Source organism: Erinaceus europaeus, chromosome 1 (genome assembly GCF_950295315.1).
Source record: "Erinaceus europaeus chromosome 1, mEriEur2.1, whole genome shotgun sequence".
Lineage (NCBI taxonomy): Eukaryota > Metazoa > Chordata > Mammalia > Eulipotyphla > Erinaceidae > Erinaceus > Erinaceus europaeus.
In genome coordinates this window covers 138,268,214-138,281,226 of record NC_080162.1, presented here as the reverse complement: position 1 = coordinate 138,281,226, position 13,013 = coordinate 138,268,214, and the positions used below count along the sequence as shown (strand labels likewise).

The 13,013-nt window shown below is 39.8% G+C and overlaps 1 protein-coding gene across 3 annotated transcripts in view; it reads left to right on the top strand.

Annotated features, from left to right (window-relative positions):
* The window catches only part of ZFPM2 (zinc finger protein, FOG family member 2), a 602,281-nt gene that overhangs the window by 386,178 nt on the left and 203,090 nt on the right, over positions 1-13,013 (top strand). For all 3 annotated transcript variants that reach the window (XM_060195956.1, XM_060195948.1, XM_060195963.1), the window contains one exon: positions 6,050-6,161. In XM_060195956.1, the coding sequence (XP_060051939.1) occupies positions 6,050-6,161 (112 nt within the window). The remainder of the gene's footprint in view (positions 1-6,049; positions 6,162-13,013) is intronic.

Below are 13,013 nucleotides of genomic sequence, written 5' to 3'. Positions count from 1 at the left end.
TTTGGGGAAAACATATTTTTTGCATCACACACTAAGCACATTTTCAGAACTTTGTGTATATGTATCTTTTTTTCTCATTGATATGGGGCCAAATAAATTGTTTTCCGTTCAACTCAGTTTCTTACTAAATTAGATTCTACCTGTATCTACACATAATATTTAACAAAGTTAAAACCTGTGCTGCTTAACTAACTATAAGGAAACAATATTGGGTCCCGGTGACAGCACACCTGGTTGAGTGCACATGCTTAAGGACCCAGGCTCAAGTCCCCAGTTCCCACATGCAGGGGGAAAGCTTTACAAGTGGTCAAGCAGGGCTGCAGGTGCCTCTCATTCTTTCTCCCTCTCCCTCTCTGTCATCCCCTACTCTCTCAATTTCTGGCTATCTCTATCCAGTGAATGAAGATAATCATTAAAAAATTAAAGGAAATGATACTAATTAGTTTTTACTCACAGCACACAGTCAACTTCTCTAAATCTTAATTTGTGTACAGAAATGGGGGAAATGCAAAAGCCTACCTTCTGGTGTTATATGCAGCTAAAAAGGAGTTCAGATGAAGTTAATAATGCTCAATATTTAGTAGATTTTCAAAGGATGTAAACTACTAATATTCCATTGTGGTGGGTTAGAAGATGACTCATTTCACTTTGCCCAGAACTGTTTCATGTTAGATCTCTAGATCCAGCATCCTAGGGAACTCTGTGATGTTAAAGAAATATGGATTATTGACTACCCCAAGAGTAGAAGAACTTGGAGACAGAGCTAAGTAAATGGTCATTGTTGTCTGTAAGGTATTTGTCCTCAAAAATGATTTCAACTTTGATCTGTAGCAGCTTCATCTGAAAATATATTTAAAGACTGAGCAAGGAAGGAGTGTTGCATTATTTGCAGAAGTGGTAGTAGTTTTTTTCATAGTTTACCACTTTAAAAATTCACTGGTGAGGTCGGGCGGTAGCGCAGCAGGTTAAGCGCACGTGTCCTAAAGTGCAAGGACCAGCATAAGGATCCTGGTGAAGCAGGTCTGCAGGTGTCTATCTTTCTCTCCCCCCTCTGTCTTCCCCTCCTCTCTCTATTTCTCTCTGTCCCATCCAACAATGACGACATCAGTAACAACAAAAATAATAACTACAACAAATAAAACAACAGGGGCAAAAAATATTCACTGGGTTTTTGTTCTTTTTATTTACGTATTTATTTTATAATTATAGTGGGGGCTTAATGGTTTACAATTCAGTTGTTGGACATGGATACAAGTTCTTGTCTCCCCATGATAGGTGTCTGCAAAACATTTACCTACCACTTAAATTCCTCTCCAGCATCATATACCAGGGTCCTCATATCCTCTCCAGCCCCTCAATTCCCAATCCCTCCCCAAGAGTTCTTTGCCGCAGTACACCACACCCAGTTCAGTTTTCACTCTGTGTTTTCCTTTTCTTTCCTTTAAACCAAAGAAAATTCCCCCATAACCAGTCACTACTTCTTGTAAAGATAACTCTTACATACAGCTGGCTTTGTAATGTTATTCTCAACAGCTGCAAAGTCTTGTTGTTTATCTATCAAATGGTCTTACTTTGGGGGCTGGGATATAGCTCACCTAGTAGAGTGCACACTTTATTATGAACTAAACACCCAGCTTTGATCCTTCAGCCACCACATAGCAGCACCTGTAGGTAGAGAAATGCTGGGGGCCTGGTGGTAATGCACCTGATTTAGAGCACATGTTACAATGCTCAAGGACCTATGTTTGAGCCCCCAGGCCCACCTGCAGGGGGAAAACTTTGCAAATATTGAAACAGTGTTGCAGGTGTGTCTTGCTGTCTTTTTTCTCTCTCACCCCCTTCCCTTTTGATTTATGGCTATCTCTGTCCAATAAATAAATAAAGATAGCAGAAAGAGAGAGAGAAATGCTGTAATCTCTCTCCCTTCCTTTTCCCTTTATCTGTTATCCTCTATGTCAAAAAATGGAGTTCATTGAGAGTGGCAGAATCATTCAGGCTTAGAATACCATTATAACCCTGCTGGCAAAAAAAAAAAAAAAAAAAAAAACACCAGGAAAAAAGAATCTTGCCCAAATGTCATTGTCTCCTTCATTATTTACCTAGAAAACAAATGACTGTACTCTTCCTCCTATGCCACTTTCACACTCTATAACCTCCCAATTTGTATCTTTATCCTACACACACACACACACACACACACACACACACACACACTCACCTCTTCATATTCCTACCATCAAATGTGATTTGATTTGTCTATGAAAGCAGTTGAAGATTCTGACATGGTGAATCAAGTGATTTACTTTACCTCAAACATTAATGTAGCGGACTTAAGTGAGGGCTGGGTGGTGGTGCATATGGTTGAGAGCACATGTTGCAGTGCACAAGAACCCAGGTTCAAACCCCCAGACCAAACCTGAAGAGGGAAAACTTTTAAAGTGGTGAAGCAGTACTGCAGATATTTCTCTGTCTCTTTCCTTCTGTCTCACCCTTCCCTTTTGGTTTCTGTCTCTATCCAATAAAGATAATATTTTTAAAAAGAGAAAACTTAATTTATCAATGTCTACTTCTCATATTATCTATTGGAAATTATAATAACTGTTTTAATGTGTAGAAAATTATGTGGCATTAATAAGTATGTATTAAATAATTTAAAACAAGTTGGGGAGACAGCGTAATGGTTATGCAAAGTGACTTTTATGCCTGAGACTCTAAGGTCCTAGAATACATCCCTAGCATTGCCATAAACCAGAGCTGTGCAGTGCTTTGGTAAACATAATATATAAACAAGTAAATAACTTAACACACATGTCTTTCCCATGAAGTTAGAGAGTAGTATAAGAGTAGGGCTGAATCTGATACTTAAAAACAGAAGAAAGCAGGTGTCACCAATAATATCACTAAACTCCCCATGCATGGGTTTAATAAAATGGTTGATTTTTCTTATGAGTATCTATTTATTGCTTAAAGACTTGTGGACGGTGATCTTATATGTTTCCAATACAAATCTTTATCATTAAAATTTAATATTTAGTTGGGCACAGGTAACTGTCATTTTATATTGAAAAATAATATTTCTTGTTCTCCAATTCTAGTTGAAAATTGAAATAAGTAAAAATGATTTTTGGTGCCTTGGGAGATAGTGTAGGTCTTGGCTTCAATCCTCTGTCTAAGCCAAAATGACACTCTGGTTCTCTCTCTCTACTCCCCTATTATCAATGATAAATAAAACTTTTTTAAAAATCATAAAAATTTATACATGGGTTATTTTAAAATAATATAAAATCATCTCTTTCCTGGATTTGGGTACAAAGGAGCCTTCCTGCACTGCTGGTGGAATGTTGATTAGTCCAGCCTTTGTGGAGAGCAGTCTGGAGAACTCTCAGAAAACTAGCAGTGGACCTACCCAATGACCCTGCAATTCCTCTCCTGGGGATATATCCTAAGGAACCAAACACACTCATCCAGAAAGATTTGTGTATACCTATGTTCATAGAAGCACAATTTGTAATAACCAAAACCTGGAAGTAATCTAGGTGTTCAACAACAAATGAATGGCCGAGCAAGTTGTGGCCTGTATACACAATGGAATACTACTCAGCTATCAAAATGGTGAATTCACCTTCTTTACCTCATCTTGGATGGAGCTTGCAGGAATCATGTTAAATGAGATAAGTCAGAAAGAGTAGGGTGAATATAGAATGATCTCAATCAGAGACAGAAGTTGAAAAACAAGAACAGAAGGGGAAACACAGTGCAGAACTTGGGACTGGACTTGCTATGTTGCACCAAAGTAAAAGACTCTGGAGGGGGGGAGAGTGTTCAGTTCCTGGAACATGATGGCAAAGGAGGACTTAGTGAGGGTTGTATTGTTATGTGGAAATGTTATGTTATGCATGTAGAAACTATTATATTTTACTGTCAACTGTAAATCAGTAATCCCTCAATAAAGAAATTAAAAAACAGGGGCCAGGTGGTGGTACACCTGGTTAAGTGCACATACTACAGTGCACAAGGACCCAGGTTCAAGCCCTTGGTCTCCACCTGCAGAGGGAAAGCTTCATGAATGATGAAGCAGTGCTGTGGGTATCTCTCTGTCTCTCTCCCTCTCTTTCTCAATTTCTCTCTGTCTCTATCCAATAATACATTAATTAATTAATTAATTAATTAAAAATAAATTAAAAAAACAAAAAGGTGAATTCACCTTTACCTCATCCTGGGTGGAGCTTGAAGGAATCCTGTTAAGTGAGATCAGCCAGAAAGAGAAGGGTGAATATGGGATGATCTCACTCAAAGAAGTTGAAAAATAAGAACAGAAAAAGAATCACAATGCAGAACTTGAACTGGGTTTGTTTTGTATGTGTGGGGATGGGGGGATTATTAAGGTCATGGAGCATGATGGCAAAGGAGGACCTAGATGGGGGGGTTAGAGTGTTATGTGGAAAACTGAGAAATGGTACACATGTACCAACGACTGTGTTTTACTGTCGAATGTAACATTAATCCCCCAATAAAGGAAGAAAACAATCATCTGTTTTTCTAAAGGAATTCAGGTAACCTTTTCATGGCTATACTTGTTAAGTAGTAAGATACATAGTTTAATAGCTAATTGAAATCAGTCATATTATAAATATAGAAAATCAGTACATTAGCTTCTTATAGTTCCTCTGGTTCTGTTTTAATATTTAAAGTGTTTTTTCAGACTTTTAAAGCTTATCCATCATGGTTTCTTTTTCTATTTCATACTGCATTTTATGGTGATTATTACAGCCACTTGAAATGTATCTGGTACCTTAGTAAATGCTTAGCCATTTATTTTATGCACTGCTTTTAATAGCAGCTTTCCTGTTACAAAAGGTTTATGTCTTTTGTGTTATTATTGTTGTCATAAGGCGGGTGACATGGGTTTTTTTTGACTTTTGAGAGATGTGAAATGTCCAGATTAAGTGGTTCCTCTCAAGTGAATACTTGTCGATGCCAGTTTGGGAAACGTGCGATAGCACATAACACGGGGAAGACACAGAGTTGAGCTAAGATCTCTTCGGCAGGATCATATCTGGGAAAAAAAAAATCAGTTCAAAAATTACCCTGAGACCCTTGTACTGTACTCTGTGTTGTGGCTTCATGATATTTGATATAGAGAAACGGGCTGGTGAAAGATAGAAGTCTGAATGCCAGTTTACTTTGGCTTCCCGAGAGAGAGTGATCTAACTTACCTATTTCCTCCTTCATTTATGTCCTGCCATGTAAATTTATCATCATAGTCAAAGATAAAAAAGTTTGGGTGCCAAACAGCCTAAAATGAAGACCCATTTAAACCATATATTTAAAATGTACACTAGAATGATTTTGTTAGAAATTAGACTACTGATTCTCCCCAAGTCTGATCTTCTCAGAGCAAGAGATGTCATGCTTTCGTAGCTTTGCATTTGAACTTATTCACAATCCCTCTTTTATAGTCCTTCTGGAGATAATGTGTGGTGAATCATTAGCATTATTATTATTATTTCAGTTACAACCAGACTACACATCCACATTTAACAGAAAGCGGCTGGGTAGTTTTCATTATTCATTCAGAATAAATTCCTCTTCTAATATAAATGTGACTTAGGATGGAGCTTTGAAATGGATCCTGATTCTTTAAATTCTTTCCTGTCTGTTTCAGGAAATAGTGAGATCCTGTTGATAGGAAAGTACAATGTGTCTAAAGTTCACTTCTAAACTCTCTGCTCTTTCCAGTGAAAGTCATCTACAGTCTCTTTATAATTCAGAGCCACAAGAGATCTGTCTAATCAAAGAGATCTGATCCAATATCATTTAGGGGAAAAAAAATCCTGGATAATAATTCTAGCCTTCAGATAAGTCAAAGCTGTAAAGTCTTACAGCTTTCTGTCACAGTCAAAAGATAGGAAACGAGAATAAGGACTTGGATTATGGTTTGGGAGATTGAGTTGTCTATGAAAATAAAATGATTAATGCAGTTTATTATTTAAGTTTTTAATCAACGAAAGCAAATGGCATCTGTTTGTTATCATTTGTTTTTTGACAGAAGACAAAGGCTCAGGTCCCTATGGTACTAACTGCTGGTCCCAAGTGGCTACTGGATGTGACTTGGCAAGGAGTGGAAGACAACAAAAACAACTGCATTGTGTACAGCAAAGGTAAATGCAAGCTCATTTCCCTCTTTTGAAACCCACGCATTGCAATTCAGGGCCAAATGAGCCAGAATGGGAATACAGAGTGAAAACTGATACTCTCTTTCTCTTTTCCCTATGACTCTCTCTAATTTTTATTAGCTGCAAAGACCACTGTTTGTTTTTTTTTTCTCTACAGCATAACACATCTAAGTACTGTATCATTTATTACTTAGCCCTATATATATTTTATGAGCTGTATATTTGAGTGGTTTGACTATTACCTTCCTTGTTAGTTTTGCTGATGGATGGGCTTGAATGAAATCCCTGATTCCTAATTTTAGCATGTCTATCAAAAAGTAAATTCTTTTGGGGAGTTGAGCAATTCGTGTCAAGGCGCATGCTCCAGGAGACACAGTCTCCCAGCCAGTTTCCTGCCATTTCTCATGATGAGAAGATAGATGCAAATGAAATCATTGCAAAGGCTGAAAACTCTTCCCCATGGGGATTTCAGAAGGGCAAGAGGCAAATGTAAAAGGGGACACTGATGGCTTGCAGGGCTTTTTCTTTGATTTACTCAGTGTGATATCTACCTAGACTGCATCATATAGCTACACCCTGGCTTCAAAAGAGCCACAGCTCCATGATGGCACCTCGTAAAACCATCTCTCTGAAACACAACCCCTTTCCTGTGTGTAATGCAGTTTGGGACATTTTTCCCTATATTCAAGTTGTGAGCTTTAACTCTGTACTTTTATAGTGAAATCCCTACTCTACCTTCTTCGTCAATATTGCAGAAACCCTGTGCTTCTCATGTTTAATTTCCTTTTGCTCTTTCTTTTAACCAAATAGACCTACTGAGATCAAAGATTTATTTGCACATTGAATCTAGAAACCATGAATGCATACTAAGGAACAAGCAAATAAGCACCCCTATCAATATGTTAACATATAAAACATTAATCATGACATCAAAGGTGCTTAAAAAACTTTCTAGAAACAATTACAACTTGGTCCTATAATCATTACAATTTGTACACTTGTAAGAGGATTGCCTTTAAACTACCATAAGCCTTTGAAAAGTGAAACACCAGAAACGGGAATTTGCAAACTAAGAAACATCAGGATCTGATTCTATCCCTTTTCCTTCTTTGATTGCTGGGCCTGTATCTACCATTCTAATAACCTGAGATGATTGTGATATGCTGGAGGGAGCTCTCAGCTAGAAGGATAGAGGTTTTGTTGTTGTTGTTTTTTATTTTTGTTTTCCCCAGGGTGTGTCAATATTCTCTTTCAAAGTGGACAAGAACAGTGGTGTAAACAAGTTTACCAATACCCACACAGAATGTCAAAACCACAAAAGATGCTTTGGAGTACAGTGTTTCCATAATTGGGAACAAATATTGCTTGTACAGTGTATTTGTATGTGCATTTTTGTTTACTTATTTGTTTGTTTTTTGCCTCAAGGGTTATCACTGGGGCTTGGTGCCAGCACTAGGAATCCACTGCTTCTGACAACCAGTTTTTCCATTTTATTGGATAGGTCTGAGAGAAATTGAGAAAGGAGGGGGAGAAGGAGAGAGAGAGTGAGAGCAAGAGAGAAAGAGAGACTCCTGCAGACTTGCTTTACCACTTGTGAAGCTTACCCCTGCAGGTGGGGAGCCAGGGCTTGAACCCATATAGTTGCATGGGTCCCTGTACTTAGTACTATGTGCTCTTAACTTGGTGTGTTAATAGACTATGAAGGAACCAAAAAAATAGTTGTCCCATTAGATTCCAAATCCATTATATTTAAAAATCAAGTACTCTCTTAGGAGCAAAGATTTAACAGTTACTGTTAATGTAAAGAAAAAGCAAAACTGTAATTTAGCACAGGGAGTAAATAGCATAATGGTTATGCAAAATGACTGTTGTGCCTGAGACTCCAAATTACCAGGTTCAGTCCCCCAGACCACAATAAAGCAGAGCTTTATTGTGAGTAGTGCTCTGGTGAAAAAAAAATTTAAAAAAAAATCAAAAGTGTAATTTAATTATCAATGGAACACCTTAACATGAACAGTGTTTATATATTTGCATTATAGTTGACTATACTTAAGCCTCTTGGTAATAACAATTTTGGAGGGATTTAGAGAAGTTAATTTGTTAGCTCAGTACACATTGAGCCCAGTTATGTCTAAGTTTTGCATTTTTTATAGTACAGCCACCACTTATTAAACAGCGGAACCCTCTTCATCGCTGCTGCCATTGTAATTTATATACACTTTCCCCATGGAATGTGTCTGCATAGAATCCCCCCACCCCATTTTCCAGTGAGCATCTGTGGAATTAGTGTCTTGAGTCATTAATACACATGGGAAAACTGTTTAGACACTGCTCTGACTTCTTAGTTTTCAGATAGCTTTTGTAGGGAGTGAATAATTCACCAAAGATGGCCTAGAATTCTGTGAACATTTTAATATTCTGTGACTGTGTGAGGATCAGTTGAGGCATGGAAAATATGCCTTCAGGAAAGTATTTCTACCAAGACCTCGGGCTAGAAAGCCTTCTCTCTCCATACACTATAGATAGAATAACTGTGTTCTTGGTAGAAACGTTCAACACTTGGGGCTGGGTGGTGGCGCACCTGGTTGAGTGCAAATGTTACAGTGCACAAGGACTCGGGTTCAGGCCCCCAGTCCCCACCTGCAGGGGAAAGTTTTGCAAGTGTGAAGCAGTGCTGTAGGTATTCTCTCTGTCTCTCTTCCTCTCTGTCTGCCCCTTCCTCTCAATTTCTGGCTGTCTCTATCCAGTAAATAATATATCCTTCTTTTCTTCCCTCCCTCTTTCCAATCTTTTTCTTCCTTCCACTCATCCTTCCTTCCTTTCTTTCTTTTCTTCTTTTTTTTTCTCACTCTCTCCCTTCCTTCCTTCCTTCCTTGCTGCCTGCCTGCCTGACTTTTTCCGTTCTGATGTAGATAAAGAGAGACTGAAAGCAAGGGGATCCAAGCAGTGGTGCACCTGGTTGAGTGAACACATTGAAGTGTCCAAGGACCCAGGTTCAAGTTTCTGGTCCCCACCAGCAAGGGGAAAGCTTCACAAATAGTGAAGCAGGGCTGCAGGTGTCTGTCTTTCTCCCTCTCTATCTCCTCCTTCCCTCTTGATTTCTCACTATCTATTCAGTAAATAAAGATAAAGTTTTTTAAAAGAAAGTTTCAATATTTGATTTAAAAGAACTGGTTTGGACAGCTGTGATGTGTGAGACATTTTCATAATGTCTCTGTTGAATGCCTTTGTTTTCAACTGATAGAATTTGACTTACATAAAAAAACTGTGTGTGTGGGAGTCAGGCTGTAGCGCAGCGGGTTAAGCGCAGGTGGTGCAAAGCACAAGGACCGGCATAAGGACCCCGGTTCGAACCCCGGCTCCCCACCTGCAGGGGAGTCGCTTCACAGGCGGTGAAGCAGGTCTGCAGGTGTCTATCTTTCTCTCCTCCTCTCTGTCTTCCCCTCCTCTCTCCATTTCTCTCTGTCCTATCCAACAATGACAACAACAATAATAACTACAACAATAAAACAACAAGGGCAACAAAAGGGAATAAATAAATAAATAAAATAAATAATTAAAAAAAAATTGTGTTGTGTGTGTGTATGTGTGTTGGGGTTGAGGGGTCATCCAGGTACATTCTGCATTTCAGGAACAGTTTAATTCAGTAGCCCAAATTTTATCCCTAGATTCTTTTGTGTATTTCATTCTTAAGCTAGTATCAGGTTGTAGGATATTTTCTTTTTTTTAAATAACTTTTATTTATTTTAATGAGAGAGACATACAGAGAGGTGAGTGCTGCTCAGCTCTGGCTGATGCTGGTATTGGGGATAGAACCTGAGAATAAATCATTACCTATTTACAAATATAATATAAAACAAACGCAGATAGCATTTTCTTATTTTTTACTTATAAATAGGAAACATTGACAAAACCAAAGAGGGGTACAACTCCACACAGTTCCCACCATCAAAACTCTGTGTCCCATCCCTTCCCGTGATAGCTTTCCTATTATTTTTTAAATGCCTGGATGGTAAAGCTTTCAACAGTGTTTTCTTCAATAGGTCACTTAATATATATCTAAGAAACATATTATTTCATAAATACTAGAATTTTCTTAAAATATCACGAAACATATGCTAGTAGGAAAATTCAGTGTAAAATTTTCATTTTCAGGGGGCCAGGAGATAGTGTACCTGGTTAAGCACTCACATTAACTATTCACGAGGACCCAGGTTTGAACTCTTGGTCACTACCTGCAGGGGGAACGCTTTGTGAGTGGTAAAGCAGAGCTGTAGGTGTCTCTGTCTCTTTCCCTCTCTATTACCCCCTCCTCTCTCAGTTTCTCTCTGGTCTCCAATAATAAATAAATAAATACATAAAATTAAAAAAAGAATATTTAAAAAAAATAAAGTTTTCCTTTTCAGAGTGGTCATCAAATAGTTATTATAAAATGTCATTAGTGGGAGTCGGGCTGTAGCGCAGCGGGTTAAGCGCAGGTGGCGCAAAGCACAAGGACTGGCATAAGGATCCCGGTTCGAACCCCGGCTCCCCACCTGCAGGGGAGTCGCTTCACAGGCGGTGAAGCAGGTCTGCAGGTGTCTATCTTTCTCTCCTCCTCTCTGTCTTCTCCTCCTCTCTCCATTTCTCTCTGTCCTATCCAACAACAATGACAACAACAATAATAACTACAACAATAAAACAACAAGGGCAACAAAAGGGAATAAATTAAAAAAAAATGTCATTAGTATTATTTGACAGGCTGCTGTCATCTTGTTTTATCAAAGTAAATAATAATCTAGTATGTACTGTAAATATTACAATCTGATTTTTTTTCCTGCCTCAACTATGCCCTTTTTATTCTAGAAAGTAATTAACTCATGCAGACATTAATGGACCAGACTCATTGGGTTGTCTGTTTTTTGCCATCATTCTCAGTAGACTCCAGATAATTCTAATTTACTTATCTCCCATGGAAAAGGACTAAAAAGCCCACACTGAGGTTGAAGGGAGTCTGCTGGAGGGTACAATGAGTTCTTCTTCTTCAAGCGTTTGCCCTTCTTCCGTAGCCAGTCAACAGCGTCAGATTGAGCCTGATGTAAAGTTTCGAGACCTCCTTTGAATCTGGAGAGGTGGCAGTCGTTGACTATGTGGGTCATAGTCTGTCTGTAGCCGCAGGGACAGTTCGGGTCGTCTCTGGCTTTCCAGCGATGGAACATAGCGGCTCACCGGCCATGGCCTGTTCAATAGCGATTGAGGAGGGCCCAATCATAACGTGCTAGGTCAAAGCCGGGTTGACGCTTGCAGGGGTCTGTGATGAGGTGTTTGTTCTTTACCTCAGCAGACTGCCAACTCTGTTTCCAAGAGTCTGGAACAGAGAAGTTCAGTGTAGGCGTAGGGGACCAGATTGGATGACGAGTGGTCATCCCACTTCCGTTTATCTTGTCCATCTCCAAAACTCCCTGCCTTTACACTGTCTGAACTGGAAGACGCTTTGAAGAGGGTTAAACCGGGAACGGCTGCTGGCTATGATAACATCACCCCAGAACTCATTCTTAACTTGGGCCCCGCAGCAAAGAAGTGGCTCACTACATTCCTGTCCCACATCTTGGAAACCGAATCTATGCCCAAAATTTGGCGTCGTGCGAAGATAATAGCAGTTTTGAAACCAAAGAAAGACCCAACACTGGCCGCCAGCTATAGACGAATTTCTCTCCTCTCTGTGTGTTACAAACTCCTTGAGAGGCTGCTTCTGTCACGAATTTCTCCTCTTACAGAGAACTTCCTATCACCTGCCCAAGCTGGTTTCCGCCCAGGAAGATCTACCTGCGAACAAGTCCTGGCCCTCTCAACTTACATTGAAAATGGATTCCAGAAGAATTTAAAGACAGGTGCTGTCTTTGTTGATCTCACAGCAGCCTATGATGACACGATCTGGCACCATGGTCTCCTAGTCAAGATCTCAAGATGCCTGCCTCCATGGGTGGCCAACACTATATCGTTTCTTCTCCAAAACAGAAGATTCCGGGTGCGTCTGGGTGACAAGTCTAGCAGATGGAGACTTGTCTCAAGTGGCCTCCCCCAGGGCTCTGTTCTGGCTCCTACGCTACTTAATATTTACATCAATGACCTCCCAGAAACTTCTTCAAGGAAGTTCATCTACGCCGATGACATCTGCTGTGCAACTCAGGCATCAAAGTTCGACATCCTCAAGGAAACACTCACGAAAGACATGTCTCTGATATCTGATTACTATAAAAAATGGCGGCTAATCCCTAGCACTGCAAAAACAGTATCATCTGTTTTCCATCTACACCATGCCTCGGCCTCACGTGAGCTTAATGTGCAGCTTGACGATATAAGAATCCGGCATGAAGCCCAGCCAGTCTATCTTGGCGTTACTCTCGATCGCACTCTGTCATTTCACGAACATCTCATAAAAACTGCAGCAAAGGTGGGCGCGAGGAATCACATCATTGCAAGACTGGCCAGCTCCTCATGGGGCGCAAGCGCTTCCACACTACGATCATCATCTCTGGCATTATGCTATTCCACTGCAGAATACTGTGCCCCAGTATGGTTCCGTAGCCCCCATGTCCACTTGGTCGATTCCAAATTATATTCCTCCTCCATGAGGATAATTTCTGGAACCATCCGTTCCACCCCAGTTCCATGGCTGCCAGTTCTTAGCAACATCGCCCCACCAGATATTCGTCGGGATGCAGCATCATCTAAGTTCATTTCCCACGTCTACGCTCGACCAGACCTGCCAATATACGCGGATATCTTCGCCCACCCTGTCCAACGCTTGACGTCTCGTACAATGAGTTAAGACCTGCCCATTTATCCCTACATCCC